Source organism: Ochotona curzoniae, unplaced genomic scaffold (assembly GCF_017591425.1).
Source record: "Ochotona curzoniae isolate NIBS_2020 unplaced genomic scaffold, NIBS_Ocur_1.0 contig_3520, whole genome shotgun sequence".
NCBI classification, from domain to species: domain Eukaryota; kingdom Metazoa; phylum Chordata; class Mammalia; order Lagomorpha; family Ochotonidae; genus Ochotona; species Ochotona curzoniae.
Window position 1 is genome coordinate 30,897,846 of NW_024465894.1, and position 20,188 is coordinate 30,918,033.

The 20,188-nt window shown below is 48.8% G+C and overlaps 1 protein-coding gene across 1 annotated transcript; it reads right to left on the minus strand.

Moving 5' to 3' along the window:
- Nucleotides 1-809: 809 nt before the first annotated feature.
- CRLS1 (cardiolipin synthase 1) lies at nucleotides 810-19,367 on the minus strand. The gene is made up of 7 exons (XM_040980975.1): nucleotides 19,107-19,367; nucleotides 16,535-16,672; nucleotides 11,094-11,223; nucleotides 7,787-7,872; nucleotides 6,669-6,737; nucleotides 5,435-5,526; nucleotides 810-1,731 (listed from the first exon to the last, which is right to left on the minus strand). Exons 1-7 carry the CDS (start codon nucleotides 19,365-19,367, stop codon nucleotides 1,644-1,646), a joined length of 864 nt encoding a protein of 287 aa, XP_040836909.1. The 3' UTR covers nucleotides 810-1,643.
- Between the last annotated feature and the right edge of the window lie 821 nt (nucleotides 19,368-20,188).

Sequence of the window (20,188 nt, forward strand, 5' to 3'; positions counted from 1 at the left end):
CTGCTTATGTAATGGTACGGAGAAAATAAGGCATTTAAAGTGTCATGGTCTCAAATCAACTAGTTTTTCAAAAAAGAAATTATTGGCCTGGCAAGATATCCTAGAGGCTGAATCCTCGCCATGCATGTGCCAGGATCCCATATGGGCACCAGTTGTAGTCCTGGATGCTCCACTTCCCTTCCAGCCCCCTGCTTGTGGCCCGAGAAAGAAGTAGGACCGCCCAAAGCCTTGGGACCCTGCCCTGTTGTGGGAGACCCAGAGGAAGCTCCTGGCTCCTGGCTTCGGATCGGCTCAGCTCCGGCTGTTGTGGCCACTTGGGGAGTGAACCATTGGACAGGAGATCTTTCTCTGTCTTCGCTTCTCTCTGTATATCTGCCTACCTAGCAGCAACAAATCTTTGTGGAAAAGAAAATTATTTATTTGAAAGGCAGAGAAGGAATCGACCTTCTGTAGGCTAGTTCACTCCTCAAATGGCCGCAGTGGTCAGGGTGGGGAGCCAGGCCAAAGCCAGGAACTTCATTCGGGTTTCCTACAGGTGAGCTATGTGGGCCCGTGTCGTCTGCTGCCTCCCAAGCACGTTGGCGGGGAGCTGGATCAGAAATAGAGCAGCTGGGACTTAAAACTTGTGCTCCCATATGGGCTGCTGGCATCGCAAGTGGAAGCTGAACTTGCAGCACCACATCAGCCCGAGACCAACCCTTCACAGAATCCATGTGTAGGTGATGTGGATGAGCGGATTGTAGGAGCTAGAAAATGTGTCTGAGCAGCAGCAGATCAAACAGGCTACGTGGAACAACACAAGCGGAAAATTACAACTCTTTCCAGTTTTTATTCCTTTTAACATATTAACAAAAGATTGGCCAAAATTTTTAAAAAAATTCTTTGAAAAATATACAGTTTTGTATTATGTACAGAACACTGGGGAACAGGTCCAGGGCCTTACACAGAGGCGGCGCGATGGAACCTGGTGCCCTCTGAGGCCGGGGGCTGGCCTCCCACGCCCACTGCTTCTTGCCACCTGCTCCACAAGCCATCAGGACCTATGAGGCTGGCAGACTGCTGGGCACAAACACCAATGCCTCCTACTTTGTTTCATCTGCTTATTTGCAAATTATACAGTATTTTAAATCTCTACAACTTTATTTCATCCATAGCTAACCATTCTCATTATCCTTAATGATCAAATCTTAAAAATGCAAGGGCACACAGATCTAAAATTCAAATAAGCAAGTGGATATTCGTTGTGTGGGATACATATGGAAACCAGGGAGATATCCTGGTACTTGGTGGTCAATCAATTTCTTAAAGACAAACATCAACTCTTTTGATTCCATTCTCTGAACCAAGATTTTTTTTTTAAGATTTTTTTTTTAAATGACAATAACTGGAATAATCACCTTTTATAAATTAATCAAAAAACCTAAGATTAAAAATTCTAAGTTGCAGTTTTATTTGTATTTTAAAATACATTGGAAATTCTGCATTTGCTCATGATCAAGCTTACTTTCAATGCACTTTACTTGGATTTGGTGACATGGTTTGCCCCACAAGTCCTGCTGGAGCTGAACCCCAAGCCCCCGTGGGTCCCCGGGCCCGCAGCCGAGGCTCTCTAGCGCTCCCTGGCGAACAGTGATGGATGCTGCTCATCTCCCCTTTATGACCTGAACAGTCTTCCGACCATAGTGATAGTAGCTGTACGCTGACGCAGCAGTGGTGAAAGCTGTAAGACACCTGGGGAGGAAGGGGAGAACAAAACTCAGCCGTCAAGTCTGAAAAAACCAGCAGTACCATGAGGGAGACATGTAAAATATCTATTTAAAATAAGAAAGACTCTGGTATAATTTAACGATAAGACTCCTGGGTTTGGTGCAGTAGTACAGCACCCAAACCCTCAGCCTGCAGGACCGTATCCCATATTGGTGCCTGTTGCACTTCCCTTCCAGCTCCCTGCTTGTAGCCTGGGGAAGCCGAAGAGGATGGCTCAGGTCTTTGGACCCAGCACCCGCATGGGAGATCCAGAAGAAGCTCCTGGCTTCAGATTGGCTTAGCTCTGAGCATGGGGGCCATCTGAGGAGTGAACGAACAGATGGAAGATCTCTCTCGGTCTCTCCTTCTCACTGTAACTGTGCTTCCAAATAAAACTAACTTAAAAAAAAAAAGAAAGAATCTAAATAATGTTTAGCTCTAAAAATTAAAAACAACACTAGCAGCTGTCGTTTTAAAAATATATATTTATTTTATTTTTGTTGGAAAGTCAGATACACAGAGAGGAGGAGAGACAGAGAGGAAGATCTCCTGTCCAATGATTCACTCCCTAAGCGGCTGCAATGGCCAGAACTACACTAGCCGAAGCCAGGACCCAGAAGCTTCTTTCGGGTCTCTCACATGGGTGCAGGGTGGCCAAGGCTTTGGGCCATCATCGACTGCTTTCCCAGGCCACAGCAGGGAGCTGGATGGGAAGAGAGGCTGCTGGGATTAGAACCAGCACCCATATGTGATCCCAATGCGTGCTAGGTGAGGACTTTAGCCACTAGGCTATCGCGATGGGCCCTAGCAGCTGCCATTTTTAAAGATACATACATTGTTTGGAAGGCAGATTTTAAAGAGGAGATTAAAAAAAAAAAAAAAAAAAAGAGGGACAGAGAAAGGTGACCCCAGATGGCCACAATAGCCAGACACGAGCAGACGTGAAGCCAGGAGCTGCTTTCCAGGTCTTCTGCGTGGTGCAGGGGCTCAAGGAGGGGGGCATCCTCCCCTGCTTTCCCAGGTCATAAGTAGGCAGGCGGATCAGAAGTGGAGCAGCCGGGACAAGAACTGGTGCTCAGAAGGGAAGCTGGCACTGCAGCAGGCACTTAGTCTGTTCTGTCACTGTGCCAGCCACAGCAGCTACCACCTACACCTGACATTAGTCTAGCTGTATCACATCCTAGGTTTATTCTCACTCCATCCTACTGGTGAGGGAATGGCCACTCTCTCAGTACCTGCTCGGGTCAGCATTATCAGGACTGTGTTAACAGCTGGCTTGCCCTAAAGCGCAGACACAGCCTGCCGTATCAGACTGCACTTCCTGCAGCCTTTGAGAACGCCAAGGCCATCCGAGTCATTTCTGGTGGACCACTAGCCTGACCTGACCTGACCTTGGCATGGCAGAGTGGTGCCCGGGCTGCTGGATGGTTGGGCCGGCAGGAGACTTTTCCTGGAGCCGTGGCTTCTGCCTCCGTTAGGTGAGGTAGAGCCATTAAGACACATTCTTGCTTGATTCCAACTCCATCCACATCCAGCTGACGTTCAAAACTTAACACAAAAACCAATGAAACACTGAATGACTGCTATTATTGAGAACTAAGCAGGATACTTTAGAAAAACTATAAGAACAGTTGATTTTTTAAAAAATTACTGTCAAAACAGGCAAAGATGACTGTAAAAGAACTGGAGAAAAATGGCACAAAGTCAGGTGGGGCCCACACTCAGACCACGGGCATGCTTGAGGTTCTGACATCACCTAGCAGGAAACGGGGTCAGCTCTGTGGTATAGTGGGTAAAGCCGCTGCCTAGGCACCAGTATTCCATAGAGGCGCCAGTTGGAGTCTATTTCCAATCCAGCTCCGTGCTAATGTGGTGGGAAAGCAGAAAATGGCTCAAAGCTTTTAAATGACTCAAAGGCAGCTCCTGGGTCCTGGTTTCTGGTCATTTGGGGAGTAAATTAGCAGACAGAAGACCTGTCTCTCTTAACTCTGCCTTTCAAATAAATAAAAATAAATCTTAGGAAAAAACAAACAAACAAACAAACAAAATGCGGTAGGACTTTAATGCAGAAAGTTAAGCCATCCGGCATGCCGGTATCCCATTATCTGAGTGCCTGGGTTCAAATCCCGGCTCTGCCCGAGGCCAGCTCCCTGCTAATGTGTGTTGTGGGAGGCATCAGTGACACTGAGTCCTTGGTTTCCTGACATCTGGTGGGAGATGTGGACGGGTCCTGGGCTCCTGGCTTCACCCTCGCCCAGCCTGCATTGTGGCCATCACCTGGGAAGTGAACCCAAAGTGAACCCGCAGCTGGAAGATCTCTCTCTCTCTCTCTGCCTTTTAGCCACATAAATAAGCATTGTTAAAAAGGAGACAAGAACCAAGAGCAGAGAGGCTCTAGAATGGATGCGGAATATTCAAGAAAGAAAAAGCTCCCTCTGATGACTGGTAATCAAAAAGCCTTTCTTCTACATCTTAGATGTTGGATGAAGCAGGGTGAATATACACGGACAAAGGCACATCAACTCTCCGAGTTTGAATCGGGCACATTTTCACACCTACAGATAAGCAATTAGCAAAATAACATTCAGATTCCCCTGCAGGTCTCCGTCCCAGCAAGCCGGGCTCACTTCCGTCCATGCCACTCTGTCTGCCAGTGCCCAGGGTCACCTGCCATCTGAGGCCTCCCCTGCTTCCTCAAAAAGTCCACCAATATCTCCAGCCTCAAATGTCCCTGCCTTTTCTTTTTCTTTTTTTAAATTAAGGATTTATTTATCTTTATTGGAAAGGCATATCAGATTTAGAGAGGAGAAGGGACAGGCAGAAAGAGTTGGTTTACTCCCTAATTGGCCGCTACAGTTAGAGTTGAACCAATCTGAAGCCAGGAGCTTCTTCCTGGTGTCCCACACGGGTGCAGGGTCCCAAGGTTTCAGTCATCATCTACTGCTTTCCCAGGCCACCAGCAGGGAGCTGCATGGGAAGCGGAGTAGCCAGGACACAAACTGGTGCCCATATGGAATATGGACACTTGCAAGGCAAGTATTCAGCCAACTGAGCCATTGCACCAGGCCCAGCTTTCCTTCTTTCTAGTTTGAATGTTCTTTTCCTCCCCTGAAACCTCAACATATTATCTGTGCCGTTCATCCGTTTAAGTTCATACAAAATGACTTAGGAATCCTCCACCTGATAGTAAGGAAGCTTCTTAAGAACAGCGTCTGTCCACCACACAGTACAGCCACTTTATCTAGTTGGCACTCAACACGCTCTTTAAGAACATTCCAGGGCCTGGTGTGGCAGCCTGTTGGTTAAAGTCCTCACCTTGCACACACTGGGATACCATACATGCGCAAGTTCCAATCCCAACAGCCCCACTTCCCATCCAGCTCCCTGCTTGTGGCCTGGGAAGGCAGTTGAGGACGGCCCAAAGCTTTGGGACCCTGCACCTGTGTGGGAGACTCGGAGGAAGCTCCTGGCTTTAGATTGGCGTAACTCTAGCCATTGTGGTCACTTGGGGAGTAAATCAGTGGATGGGAGATCTTCCTCTCTGTCTCTCCTCCTCTGTATATCTGACTTTCCAAAAAATAAAAACAAACAAATAAATAAAATTTAAAACAACATGCCCATGTTAGTTAGGACTGCTCCAACAAGCCCTTCTGTGCACATTCTTGGAGCAAGCCTAAAGGGAGCTCACCAAAGCATCTGGAGGTAAACGCTGTCAGCGTAATTGAAAACCGGAGCTGCCAAAGATGCCGCCACCAAGATCAACTGGACCGCTGTGTTTACCTAGGCAAGAAGTCACAGATGAGAGGTCCCGACCAGTGACACCTGGGAACATGTCAGGCTCACCAGACAGGACGCAGCATGACCTTGCAAGGTCACAGCAGACAACAGAACTGAGCCTGCAACTCAGACCCGCAAGGCCCCAGCCAAAGCTCCTTTCACTTCCCCACCTGCCCTGCTGGTCTCTGGGGCCACAGCGCTGCCAAGCATTCACCTCCAGAACAGCCTCTCCGGAAGGAGGGTACTCCACTGCCAAAGACATCACCACGGCAGAAGACCAAACTGGACTGAGCAGGAGAGCCCTGTCCACCTGTGGGACAAGCTCTGGGACAGTCAGTGAGGGGCAGGGCGGGGCAGTGCCCAGGGAAGCGCTGCACGGGCCAAAGAACTGACTTCACTTTTGAAAATTAATTGGCACTTTGTCTGGAATCTTGACTTCCTATACCAAAAGAGGTTTGCTCGAGACATTTGTCCCTGGCACCTCTTCAATCCACTTTCTGTGGCGTGTTAAATTCCAACCCCTCTGGTTATGGAGGTCCCGGTCCAGCCGTGGGAGTCTGCCTCAAGATGACCAGCTTCCCTTCCTTGTCACAGCTGTCACAGAACAGGACAAAAACCTATCAGACCTAGCAGGAAAATACACATGGGATCATCCTTTCTTGCATGCAAATTATGTTACTACTACTACTGCCCTGCAGAAGCTCAGGAGAAAGATCAGAGAGCTGACAGGAGCAGCCGCATATCAGTGGGCAGAAATTCCATGGCTTTCCATTTCAAAGGCAGACCTGCAGGTAAAGGACCTTATTATCTGGCATCTCCACCCTTGGGAGAGAGGAGGCCAGACCACGAGGGGCTTTTAATCGCTCTGCCTCGCACTCAAAAAGCAACTCTATCCCAGCCCGCTTCACCTCCCCCAGCCCTATTCCTCCAGAGACTTAAAAACCATCAAACCACTGTGCTGTACCACAGACCCGAAAAGCTGGGAGGACAAAAGAAACGGATTGAGTGGTTTGCCTGACCCGTTTGCTAAATCCCTCTTAGCCAACTCATCTGTCTCCTTTCCAGCTGCTCTTGGCTGAGGTTTACATTCATCCTAACAAAAGCTCACAGAGGGGTGATTTAAAATGATGTTCTACGTCTCTTACCTTGCTGATGAATGTTGGCTTTAACCTGGCAGTGGCATAGCAAGGATTGAAATACTTAGATAGCGTTCGCTGTCACAGAACACACAAAAATACAGTATTCAATTTGTTGTTCAAGCCCAAAACAAACACTTTATTATCCCACATAGGTAACGACCAATGAGTCCTTACTGTAGGTGTAGCCCTAAGCCGGCTAAACTATTAATATGCATATTTTTTATTCTGCTCTTTGAGCATGGCCCTACCTACATTCTGTATAACTCACACCTAGGCAATCGGAAATCAATTTTATGAATAAAAAAATGAATGAAATATTGGTCTATTTCCAAAGTTATTATGCTATGTGCTCAAATATTTACAGAAGCAATGGAAAAGTAAACGAGGACGCCACTCCAGGCCCACACAACTGTGATTATAAAGAAACGCTTGTGGACAAACCATCAGGGAGATGAACTCGGCACGGCCTGAGCAGAGGTGAACACTCCCAGCCCAGCCTCCCAAAGTGTGCAGATGGCAATGGGGCCAGCTGGTCTGGAGACCGTGCCATCAGCTGCAAACAGACTACGTGACTCAAATAGCAAGACAGCTACTTCTTACAGTCCTGGAATGTAAAATTTAAAGCTGTTCTAAAGTATTCCCATAGGTTGAAACAGCTTAAAACCCTTCAAAAACTTGCCCCAGACCTGGCGCAATAGCATAATGGTTAAGGTCCTTGCCTTGAACCGGCGCCGGGATCCCATATGGGCGCCGGTTCTAATCCCGGCAGCTCCACTTCCCATCCAGCTCCCTGCTTGTGGCCTGGGAAAGCAGTCAAGGACGGCCCAGAGCTTTGGGACCCTGCAACTGTGTGGGAGACCTGGAAGAAGTTCCTGGCTCCTGGTTTCGGATTGGCACAGCACCAGCCATTGCGGCCACTTGGGGAGTGAATCATTAGATGGAAGACCTTCCTTTCTGTCTCTCCACCTCTCTGTATATTGACTTTCCAATAAAATAAATAAATCTTAAAAAACAACAACAACAACAAAAAAAAGACAAGACAAAAAATATCTTCCCCCATCCATAGTCTTAATATGAAGAATTTAATTAGCATAAGTAATTTTTTTTTTTCAAAACAAACTCACCGGTGTTGGAAGAGTTCGATATCTGACATAAAAAACAGCAGCGATCAACATGACATCTCTTGAAATTATCATGTAAGTCAGTGGAACTGAAAATCAAATATAAAAGAACTTTAATGAGGAGTCTGCAAACTACTAACACACATCATGAATACAATAAAGCCTCACTTTGCCTTTTTAGCACAAACTGGTCCTCCCCACAAGGGACATTTTATATTTGACAGTTCTATAGGGTTCCTCATCCAGTCAGTCTCCAGTTTCGGAGTTTTCTAATCTTCCTTAACCTGCCCTGAGGACAGTTTCAGACCCGGGCTGGGAAGGTTCTGTCTGCCTTTCAGATGGCCGATGCCTGGCTTACACTTGTAAGCAGTAACAATCAACGTGGCTCTCCCGCAGGAGCCGTGATCCCTGACCCGGCCCGCAGAATTACATGGAGAGATGGCCCGGCTGGGAACACCTGAGCAGTCTCGGCCCCTCTCGGGCGTCATGGCTGGCTTCTGCCATTTGCTCTCTTACAAGTATAATCCGATACAGGTACAACCTGCAGGGACCCAAATGTGATTCTTCTCCAGGAAACTGCTATTCTTCCTCCTCATCGGTCATTCAGTGAATTCAATTTGTCAGCAGTTTTATGACGAGTTGAGTTATCCCTGGCCCAAAATGCCTAGGACCAGAAGTGTTTCAGTGCCGATTCGAATGACAGCACTGTTCCAGAGAGAATGCTTACACACTCAGGCCACAGCATTCACAGCAAACCCATTAGTCAAGCAAGAAGACAGCAAACCAAGATGTTGAGTATTTCTGCATCTCTAAGCCCAACTTCCTTCAAATCTATCATGATCTGACAAATATTAACAATGACTCCTCAAACGTAGCAAACCCATGCAAATTAAAGTCCAACAACAAGTAAACATAGGGGGGAGGGGAAGATTTCAAAAGTTTTGAAATCCAGGTTTTTCCTAACATGCGTCTCCATGAATTTTCAGGAGACCCTTTGTACTGGCCCCCGGCATAGTACATATTCATCAGAAGCACACATAAAATTAACATTTCTGACAACATACTCGGGCAGAAAGGCTGAAATCAGAGCATGTTATCTAAACCCAAGAATCAAGTTTGAAATCAATATCAAAAGGGATTCCTACAAAATCCCTGCAAATTAACAACTGTTAGAAAATAGTAACCCAATAGATCAAAGAAGCATAATGGAAACAGAAAAATATTTATATGAAAAGGTCTTCAAGAAGCTCCTGGAAAGCTTAACCTCCTGGTTAAGATGCCCACTCCCTGTGTCAGCGCCTGGGTGGGACGCCCTCCTCTGGCACCCAACTCAGGCCTCTGTCCTGGGGGGGCTCTGGGGAGCAGCGGCCGAGCTCCTGGCACTCACACGGAGCCGTGGGTTCGATTCCTGGCTTCCCAGCTGGGAAGTGAACCAGCAGATGGGCGCCCCCTTGTTTGTCTCTTAAGCAATTTTTAAGTTTCATAATTTATATTATAAGTATTAATGGATTTTGCTATTTTTTTCTGCACCAAAATGAATTTATCTTTCAATTCCACCTTCTACAAACTCTCTGAAGTACCTTCATACTAGACAACGACAAAAACACTAGTCTCAACATTTGAGACACAACTAAAGTAGATGCTTTGAGGGAAGTATGTAGCCTTATTCATAAACTTTAGAAAAGAAAATGCAGGTCAAACTCATTTTCCTCTAGCCCTTGACCCTTAGCACCCGAATCAAATATGTAAAAAGTTTCAAAAATAAAATTTATACAATAAAAAAAAAGAAAAGCAATTCTCAAAAAAAAAAAAATTCAACAGTTTTTTTTTTTTCTGTAGAATAACTATTCTGGACAAAGACGATTCTAAAACATACACACCAACGGAAAAAGCTAAAAATACCTGAAGTGGAAGAACTAGTTCTACTGGACATAAAGACCTTTAGCAAAGCAGTGCAAAGACAGACACATGAATATGAAAAAAACTGACACCCCAGAAATGAACCAACATACATAGAACACTGGAATGAGTTTGGAAAACACGTTCTTCTTAATAAAAAAAAAAAAAGTACTAGAATAAAGAGATGTCCATTTCAGCATCAGGAAATGAGTTGTTAAAAAATCAGTGAGGACAAAGTCTTTATTCAGCCTTCCAATACAAAGCACTATCACGATATGGAAAGGAGAAGGTGTTAAAATGGCCCAAGACTCAGACTTCTAAACAGCAAGGCAGAATCTGGAAGTCTATGGAATAGGATTCCATATGCTTTCAAATATCAAAATTCTTAGCGATAAAGGACTCCAACTGAAAAATCACGCCCAGTTCAAGTGCCTGGAGAGCAGCCATGCTAATCATTCAAAGGTCAAGGTAACATTAGTCACAGTACCAAAAGCGTGGACACGACTCCTCTATTCCCACCGGCAAATGAGCAGGCTGGCCTTCATAAAACAACACAACAGGCACAACATAACCACTTGAGTTTTCAATAGTGTCCACAGAATGCACAGTGGGTCTTGTAAATTCTATTCTTTAGAATAGGAGGATCCCCCCTGCTTCTCAACCCCAAGCCACATACATACACATCTCAACAACACTAACTTGCAAAGCAGCAGGTAAGTACAAACAACAGTCAAATTCTTTTTTTATTATTATGTAGTATTAAACTTTGGAAGGAGGAACCGCAGCGCGAGGAGAGCACGCCAGCCTGACGCCTCACGCAGCACCAGAGGACTGTTGAGTCTCTGCGCTCTCGGGGCCTACCTCGAACTTGGAAAAAGAAAACTGAACCTGGATTGAGAACAACCAAATGAGAAACGCAGCTCAGATCCAAAACAGCCAATCAGGAAAGCACATGCAAATTGCAGAAAGGTCATAAGGCTTGGTACTCAGCTAATATACAAACCTACGCAGGACAGGAACTGCATCAGCAGTATCCCATTACTGTGCTTAAACTATTAAAGATAATAACAGACTTAGCAAAACTTGAAATTATTTTAAAAGACCAGGCACTAAAAATACGTGACACAGCATTAAAAAGGGGTTCCTAAAGGAAATGAACTGGCACTATGAAATATCTATTCAATGCTAATCCTAAGAGATAATTGCTGCTTTCATTTTGATTCTATTGACTCTAATGGAATTAGGACATAAATCCCAGAATCATCAAACAGCGTGGTAAACAAAACAGTTCAACAGTTCAACATCAGAGTAACAGTTTAAAGTTGAATATATTTTTGTCTCCCAAGAGAAATCCTAGGCTAATGCCATTCTTCCCTGTGCTAGTTCAAAGTACGCATGACGGCGTTCTTACCTGGGATAAGATCTGCATAGGTCAAGCTAATATATAAGACACTGATAAGTATTTTATCAGCAAGTGGATCAAGAGCACTTCCCAAAGCTGATTTTTGATTGGCCCAGTTTCGAGCAATAAATCCATCCAACTGAAAATAAAAGTGTTTTTTATAAATGTCATAGTCGGAACAGAGTGGATATCTTGACGCTTAAGAGATACCAGAATAACAACTATACTTTGATAGAACACGAATAACATCTCTTCTGGAGCTTAGACCCAAACATTCTCATTCTTTTATTGCTGCACATTTCGTTAAAATCAGTAACCAGTTCTTCAAACATTTTCACATTTTTCTCCTCAGGGTCTTTTGGTTGGTTATTTTTCTGTATTTTCACCAGGTCCCTTTGTGAACGCAGGAGCCCAGCACCAGCCCCGGAGGAGCGCAGTTGGCAGAGCGTGGAGCCGGAGCCCCAGAGCCCTGGGCTAGCACACTCAGCCACCGTGGCCGCCTTCACCCACCGGCACTGCTCCTTCACGGTGGGATTGCTAACCCTTCGTACCCGGCCCACTTTCCCACACCAGGGTCCGATTCTGTATGCATTCACTAGTTTTTTTAATTTATTTTGTGTTAATACCCACTGCTAACTCCGTACGCTGACCTATCCGTATCAGTCTTTGCACCCACCCTAGGTAAAATTCTGACATGTAAATTACTTATCTCACTCGCTTACTGTCATTAGAAATGAATTACCAGAAGGCGGGTCCCACCTGGTAGACAGTGGGTCCAATGGGGCCTACACAATTAGCGCCAACGTCTAAACATTCAGTCTTCTCCCAGACACCCAGATCTCTAGCTGAACTGGACAAACAGAAAGATGTGGGCTGAAACCAGGAACTTCCTTCTGCTATAACCAACAGGATGGACACTGCTGGCTGGCCCCATGTCCCTACCTGGCCTTATTCATTTGATTTAACCTGAAGCTTCAGCAAGTTTTTTTATTTATATTTCTAAGGGGAAAGAGAGGGTACATTCAGATGAAATTAAACATGGCACAACAACATAAAGCATGAAGTTTTCCACATCTCAAGTGAAGGGAGGATCGGTGCCCACGCTGCTCTGCCACCACAGGCTGTGTGACCTCAAGTGGGGCAGACGCCTTAGTTAAACCCGGCTTCTCCCCTGTACCACTGAGTAAACCCTCAGACAAGGCAGTCACTACTACCGCTTACACCCACTCGACCTGCCTCCCTGCGGTAGCCTGCAGTAACGCTGGCCAAGGAGCCGGGGCCTCGGGCCACGCAGGTTCCGCTGGAGCTTCGGATCCCGGGGAACTTCCCCTCCCACTCTCAGTTATTTAACTTATTCTTTAAGATGTATTTATTTTTTATTTTATTAGGGATGCAGATTTCTAGAGAGAAGCAGAGATAGAGAGAAAGATCTTCCATCCGCTGAATCACTCCTCAAATGGCCCCAATGGCTGGAACTAAGTCAATCCCAAGTCAGGGGCCAGGAGCCAGGAGGCCTTCCGGGTCTCCCACGAGGGCGCAGGGTCCCAAGGCTTTGGGCCATCCTCGACTGCTTTCCCAGGCCACAAGCAGGGAGCTGGATGGGAAGTGGAGCAGCTGGGATTGAACCTGCACCCTTATGTGTCGCCCTTACGGCTTTCACACCGGGTTCCCTCCTCCTCCTCTACTCTCTCACTTCCTTCATCCTCTGTCCTAACGAGACCTCTAACCCAAGTTAGATCCCAAGTCTCTCACAATCACCCCTTCACAAACACTGCTAATTCTCCCACAATCTGCTTAAACAAAACTGCCTGTATATTCCAGGCCTGTGCCAAACAGCTGAATACTGCTCAAGAAAAATATCAACGGGCTGGTTTAAATCTGTGACCACAGGGGATGGCATGGTGGCATCGTAAGCTAATCCTCCCCACTGTGGCACCAGCATCCCTAATGGGCACAGGTTCAAGTCCTGGCAGCTCTGCTTCCCGGCAAGCTCCTGCTTGTGGCCTGGGAGAGCCGGGGAGGACGGCTCAAAGCTTCGAGACCCTGTACCCACAGGGAGACCTGGAAGCAGCTCTTGGCTCCTGGTTTGGGATCAGCTCAGGTCTGGCTGCTGTGGCCATTTGGGAAGTGAATCAGTGGGTGGAAGACCTTCTCTTTACTTTCCTTCTCTCTGTAAAATGTGCCTTTCAGAGACAAATGAATAATTTTATTAAAAGAAAAAGTCTAGCTAATGTCCTCACCGTCTCTTTGACACTGCAGCTCTCACCAGGCCTCTCTCTCCTCCCCAGGGTGGCACTCTAACACACTGACAGGTCCTTATTTTCCTTGAGGACAGAAGCGCATTCTCACTTTCCCACCACCAAACGGCACCTCTGCCGGTTCACTCTGCCTTCCCTCCGACATCCCCACCCGCCCCTCTCTCCTGCCTCATCAGCTTCTCCCTGTCCACCTCAGCCCTGGTTATTCAAGTGATTAAGAGGACCTCCCCCCGGCAGATACAAGGATATTTGCAAGAGTCCAAGGAGAAATGGAATTAAAGAATCAAAGGGCCAGGTGTCCAGCTTAACAGTCCAGAAGCCAGTGGAGATACCCACTGAGTTCAACAGCAGCCCTGGCTCCCTGGCTCCAGCTTCCTTCAGTGTAGACATCCCTGATTCCAGCTTCCTGCAGTGTAGACATCCCTGATTCCAGCTTCCTGCAGTGTAGATCCTGGGAAGCTCCTGACTCCAGCTTCCTGCAGTGTAGACCCTGGGAAGCTCCTGACTCCAGCTTCCTGCAGTGTAGACCCTGGGAAGCTCCTGACTCCAGCTTCCTGCAGTGTAGACCCTGGGAAGCTCCCTGACTCCAGCTTCCTGCAGTGTAGACACTGGGAAGCTCCTGACTCCAGCTTCCTGCAGTGTAGACCCTGGGAATGAGCAGGTGAATGCCCAGAACCTGGCTGTGCTCCCAGCTGCTACAGGAATTTGAGCCATAAGCTAGGGAATGAGAGCTCGGCTTGTCGAAACAAAACAAACATAAACAAGTGCAGGTATGTGGCACATCAGTTACCAAAGGCAACATCCCGAAAGCTCTCACTCCACCCTCCAACACCCTGGAAGTAGCTGGCCACGGGCTAGGTCTCCGCCACCTGGATTCAGATCTTGGCTCCTGCCTCCAGTCTCAGCTGGGGTGGGCATCTGGGCAGTGAACCAAGAGAGGTCATTTCTCTCTTTCTCTACTTTTAAAATAAACAATTTTTCTAAAGAAAAATGAAGACAAGTTCATTTTATTGGAAAAAAAAATTCTGAAACCCCTGCATAAGCTTTTCATGATACATATTCATCATGTATCCCTTAATGCCTCAATACATACATTTAAAAATGTTTTCTACCAAAATAAATATATCTTCTAATTCCATTTTTCATGAACTGAAACAGTCCTGCATCTTGAAAACTACCTTCACGTGGTCCCGTTTCTCTACAAAGCCAGGATACCTCCAAGCAATGCTCCTGTGGCCAGCGCCCTCCTCACCGGCTCATGGGTCCACCTCTCCGACTGCTACCCCAGGGATGCTCACACTGAGCAGAGGCCTCACGATGACCGACCTGCGCAGAACTGAGGAACTCCTCTCTCCTCACCTCACTGCCAATCTCCTTCTTTCCCTCCCAACCACTCCCTCCCTGTATCCTTTGCACGAGCGCTCCAGGACTCAGTTCTCCGATCCGTGCCTCTCTCCTGCTACCCTAGCCTAGATGACTTCACCCCAGACTCAGCCTCGAGTCTCTGACCACTCTGAAGCCCGCAGCTCTGCCATGACGACTTCCTCCAGTGTCACACAGCTGTGCTGAACTCTCCCACGAGAGCCCTGTGTGGACAGACACCAGAGTTTGTGGTGTTCACCCCTGAACTCTATCCTGTCCCAAGCGGTGCTCATCACAGAAAATACAGCCCCATCTTCTTGGATTTTGAAGAGAAGAAAAAAGTGGCAGATAGCAGACTAGATTCACCCCGCAGAGTCAGCCCCCCAGCTTCTCGGCACTACCTTCAAGGCATCCCCAAATCGCTCACTTCTCTCCTACTCCAAGCTCCCACCCACTCCTCCGTATCTCTGCTCCTTCTGGCACACATTCCCCATAGCAGCACTGGCTAGCCCTCATCATTACCCTGCTTGAACTGCCATAATAAACAGGCCATCCGCCCAGTGACCGAGCTGCAGCATGAAAACCTCCTTGGAGTCAATGCACAGTTGTGCACCAGGTAAGTCAGGCTTCCACACTCATCATCTTACATAGTTACCAAGCTATTCTTGAGGCCTCTGTCCTATTCAGTGACTGCTGCAGCTTCAGGTGGCAGCTAGGAGGAGAAAAACCAGCATACAGATAAAAAGACGTGACTCCATTAACTCAAACTCATTTTGCTATGTTTAAAAAAAAAAAACCAATCTCATGATCAACGTAATAGTCTTTTGAGGGACTGGGAGAGAAAAGCAGGGAGTACAGAAAAGGAGAAAGACTGCTAGAATGGAGACAGGGTGGCCCACAGGAGCTAAGCTCGGGGGGAAGAGCTTCCGCAAGCACCACCAAACACAATTGCTCTCCCAGGCTGTCCCTCCAAAAGCGTCCTTGATTAACTCCACACTGCTCCCCAAGGTTACTGCCACTGGACAGGTGGGGGGCTATTTCTAGGAACCGAAAAGGAACAGCTGGAATCACCGAGAAAGGAACCATGCAGAGCTCACTTCAAATACATTTGTCTTCATTCCAAGTAAACTTTGAGCAAAATTTGTCAAACATTCATTGGTCTGCGGAGGCACCTGATTGTCACTGCCCATCCGGGGCGCTCCTCTGTCTTACCCTGCTTCCCTCTGTTTTAACAGCATGTATGGTTTTACATACCATTTAAAAGTTCATGTAACAAAATGTAGCCCTCTGCGCCCTCTGTTTCCCAGTTCTTCCCCTCCTGCACAAACGGCAGGCAGGAACTCCTCTCTCCTTTGGCTGCCTTTTGTTGGGCGAGTGCAAGGTGGATGGATGCTACCTGCCCAGCCCGGAGCGCCTCTGCAAGCAGCTAAGTGGACAGGGACCAGCCCCTCAGGGCACCTGAGGCTTCCTGCTGTCCTGAACCTGGGCACCCTGGGCCACATCCTAGCTCCCTCAGTTCCTCTGGGCCACTGCCATCCCTTCCAGCAGGAAAACCTATGCCAGCTGCCGGTCAGAGAATCTCTATTGAGTAAGCATAAGACGCAATCCCTCCTCTGCCCCTACAACCTTTACGTTCCCTGTTAGATCCTAAGAAGAACAGTTCCACGCTGACGACACAGCCTCCGGAAACCAGTACACGGCCTTCACCTTGACAGTATCCTGCCAAGGCAAAGCTGACTACGGCTGCCTGGGCTCTCTCACTAACTAAGGCAGGGGCAGGGACCCTGGGAGCCAGGAAAGGAGCAGACCCAGAGCACACTTACAACTTACCAAATCCGTTAGCCCAGCCAAAGCAAAAACGCCTAGTGCGATATTAAAATCTTCTTCAATGATCAAATAGCCCAAAATAGGAGCCAAGCCAATTCTCGTCATTGACAACATATTTGGGATTGTCCATGGGTTTTCATACTGAAAGACAAAGAACAAAAAATAAATGAAACACCATCAAATCACTGTTTAACTGGAGTTGGCAGAAAATTACATCTTGTCAACCTAACAGGCTAAAAATCACATCAACTTGCTTAACACTTTGAGTTTTGAAATCTGTTCTGCTCCTATGACAGATATCAAACATGCTGCTTTTAGAACTTCCAGAAGGCCACCTGTGAGTAGGCGGTCTAGAAGCCACGCTGGCAACCCCGGGGCCGGCCTGACACACTGAGTCTGTCATCCCCTGTCCCTGTCCGTCACGACAATGTCAAATGCTGTTCATGTCATTGAGAGAGGAGGGGGACACTCAGCTTTAATTCTGCACTAAAAGACTTGCGGGAAGGCAATGGAGACAGAAGTAGAGACTGAGAGATTTGGAAAGAACGAGAACCCTGGTCAACCTGTTCTGAGCGGAGCGCAGGCCTCACGGCTCCAGGGAGACCCCAGGCCCTCCAGCTCGGGCGCCTGGAAGCCGCACTGGGGCCAGGCAGCTGAGGCTGGCAGAAGCACAATGGCTCTAGGACAGCTGCCCAGAGGGACAGTCACCCCTCCTTCTGTGCCAAGCGGACCCAGACTGACCCAGGGTATCCCACCTTCCAAAGGCCCAGCAGAAGACACCTTGTGCGACAATGTGGGATGGGGTCAGAAGCAACTTCAAGAAAACACCCTTCTCTAAAGCCAGGGGTTGTTTTCCAACACTGCCCGGTCCCCCCACGGGACCTGGCGTCCGCAATAACCTTCCTTCTTTCTTCATCACCTCTTTCTTAATCAGCAATCTACACGCCTGAACCTTCACTCTGGTTTTAAGAAGGGGAAGGGGGAGGGCAGAACCCATTTCTAAAGACACCTTTTAAAATCCCACACCACTTGCAGCACAGCCATCCCGCATAGGCCTCAGAGCCCCAGCTTCCTCAGCTTCCAATCCAGCTCCCTGCTAATGTGCCTGGGAGAGCAGCAGCAGACGGCCCAAGTGACCAGATCCCTGTAGGACACGGAAGACTCAAAAGACTAAGAGAAAGCTCCGGCTTCGAACTAGCCCAGCTCAGGCCACTGCAGCTACGTGGGCAGTGCAAACCAGCAGATGAAATGTCTCTCCTTCTCTAAGTTTGCCTTTCAAATAAATAAATAAAGCTTTAAAACAGCACTCCTAAAAACAAACATGCCATGAATTCTCCTGTAAGAAAAGGCATCCCCTAACGACAGTAAACTTGTATTTATAAACAAAACTAACGCGAGCACAACTCAGGTCTTGTTGGCGTCAGGTGGTTGAATATCATCCACTGCAACCCAAAGCAGCCCACCCCCTCACACAAGGAAAACGCTCTTGGAATGCATCCCAATTTCAGCTTCAAAGATCACAGCGCTTCAGAGTCCAGAGAGAAGGACATGTCTGGGGAACAGACTGCCGCATAGAACGTCAGAAAGCGAACCACTACATGGTCCAGCAAGTCACACACACACTGTGGGGAGGGAAGGGAGTCGGGGAGCAGCAAGCGGGAAGGAAGGGCCCCCGGGCAGGATCGCAGCAATAGAGACAACGTTAGAGACAAAGTTGCAACAACCTCCTGGCTCCATATGGTCCCAGCATAGGACTGAAGGCTACTGCCACGGGAAAGGGGGGGTTCTTATCACCACCTCGAGTTATTTCAGCTCAAGTTAGGCACCTCATTCACGTCTAGTTAGGGCATTTGTACAAGTTTCTATATTAGTTAGGAGAGCTAATCTCAGATTACTCAACCAGATAACCTGTGGCATACTCGACCAGCCCCTGCGCGCTTCCGGGAAGACCTCCTAAGCCAGGATGTGGCCACTTCAGCGCCTCCAGCACTCACATGCTGCAGCGGAGACCCCAGCCAGGAGGTGGCCCACCTCAACCCATGCTGGCCAACTCATGAAAACAGTGTCCGGGCTCAGTGCAGACCTAACAATTGAAGATGTAATAATTGCATGAGCCCTGCTCACCCACACTCATGCGCTGTGTCAACAGGTGAGCGGCCAAGCATTTCCCTCCGTTATCTCCTAACCGCCCTTTTGTCCTACAGAGGTAAAACAGCTTTTCACCCCGGCCTAGCCTCCCTAAGTGCCCCCCCCCCCCCGTCCTCTAATCCGTACTGCTGCCGAAGGTCAAAAGAAAACGAACCAAAACTGCACAATCAGGGCACTTTTTCTGAAAATCCCTCCAAAAACTGGGGATTCGCTCCCGAAACATTCAATCAGGCTTTTTCAACAGACCAAGCGGAGGATTATTTATCACTACTGTTTTTGTTTTCACCAATGCAACGTGCAAAAGCCGATAACAGGAGCGGAGTGAGTTTTAACGTGAGCGCCCAAGAGTCCGCCCCCTCCACCCGACACGACGACCTGCCAGCAAGCCGCTTCCGAAGCCCCGAAGCCAGGAGCACCCAGCACGTACCGGGCTGGCGGCGCTCGCCGGACGCCAGCGGCTGCTCGCGGCCTCGGCCGCCTTGCCCGTCCCCGAGCAGTGGCTCCAGCGCGGGCCGAGCGCGCCCGGCCGCGGCCACCAGCGCTCCGCCAGGCAGCCCAGGCAGCAGGCCGAGGGCGGCGGCGGGGCCCCGCGGGCGCGCCCCTGGCTCGGCCGGAGCCCCGGCGCCCAGGCGGCCCGTCCGCGCAGGGCGGCCCACGAGCCGCGCGCCACGACGCGCGAGGCCAGCATGGCCCGGGCCGGCGGAGCTCAGCGGTGCGGGGCGCCGGCCAGCCGCTCCTCCATGCAGTGCGCGCGGCCGCCGAGGGAGCACGCCTTCGCGACGGTTTTGCGACAGCGTCGCAGCCGGGCAGCCCAGCGCCCCTGGCGGCCGGGGACAGCAGGAGAGTCGTGCGGTCCAGGCGGCCGGGGATGGAGGGGAGCGACCCTCCCGGCGCTGCCCTGCCCTGCCCTGCCCTGCCCGGCGGTCCCCGACGCAGCCCACCGCTGACCGCCCCTGCCCTGCCCGACACTCCCCGGCCCGTCCTTCCAGCCGCTGGCCGGCATTGGCATCGCCCTCGGAGGCCCATGCGGCACTCTGCACGTTTCAGTCAAGCTGGTTAGTTGAGCGCTTTCCGTATTTTTAAGCATTGCAAGATGCTCGTGCCAGTCTATTTGGGAGACACAGTTATAAACACTCAGCTCTTCCACCCATTTGTTCACTCTCCAAAAGCCTGGAACACCATCGCTGTTTGCCGTGTAGGTGCAGGGCTTCAAGCACCTGGGCTGTCCTCTGCTGCTGTCCCAGATGCATTAGCAGGGAGCTGCATGGGAAGTGGAGCAGTTCAAGAGGACTTGAACGTAGCATTCATTAACATGATGGCATCACGCATAGCGGCTAGACGCACTATGCCACAACCCTCCCCAAAGCTGATCTTAAAACTTAGTTCAGGGAAAGGGAAAGATTGGTTGAAACTGGATAGTCATAGATCTCAGCACATACTCAAAAAGGGGGATTTATTTTTATTGGAAAGTCAGATTTACAGAGAGGAGAGACAGATCTTCCATTCGCT

Coding starts and splice junctions, on each gene's coding strand:
- CRLS1 (XM_040980975.1), bottom strand. CDS start 19,367: ATGCTGGCCTCGCGCGTCGTGGCGCGCGGCTCGTGGGCCGCCCTGCGC. Junction 16,673..19,106: donor CGGCGAGCGCCGCCAGCCCG/GTACGTGCTGGG, acceptor TTTGTCTTTCAG/TATGAAAACCCATGGACAAT. Junction 11,224..16,534: donor TGGCTGGGCTAACGGATTTG/GTAAGTTGTAAG, acceptor TTTTATTTTCAG/TTGGATGGATTTATTGCTCG.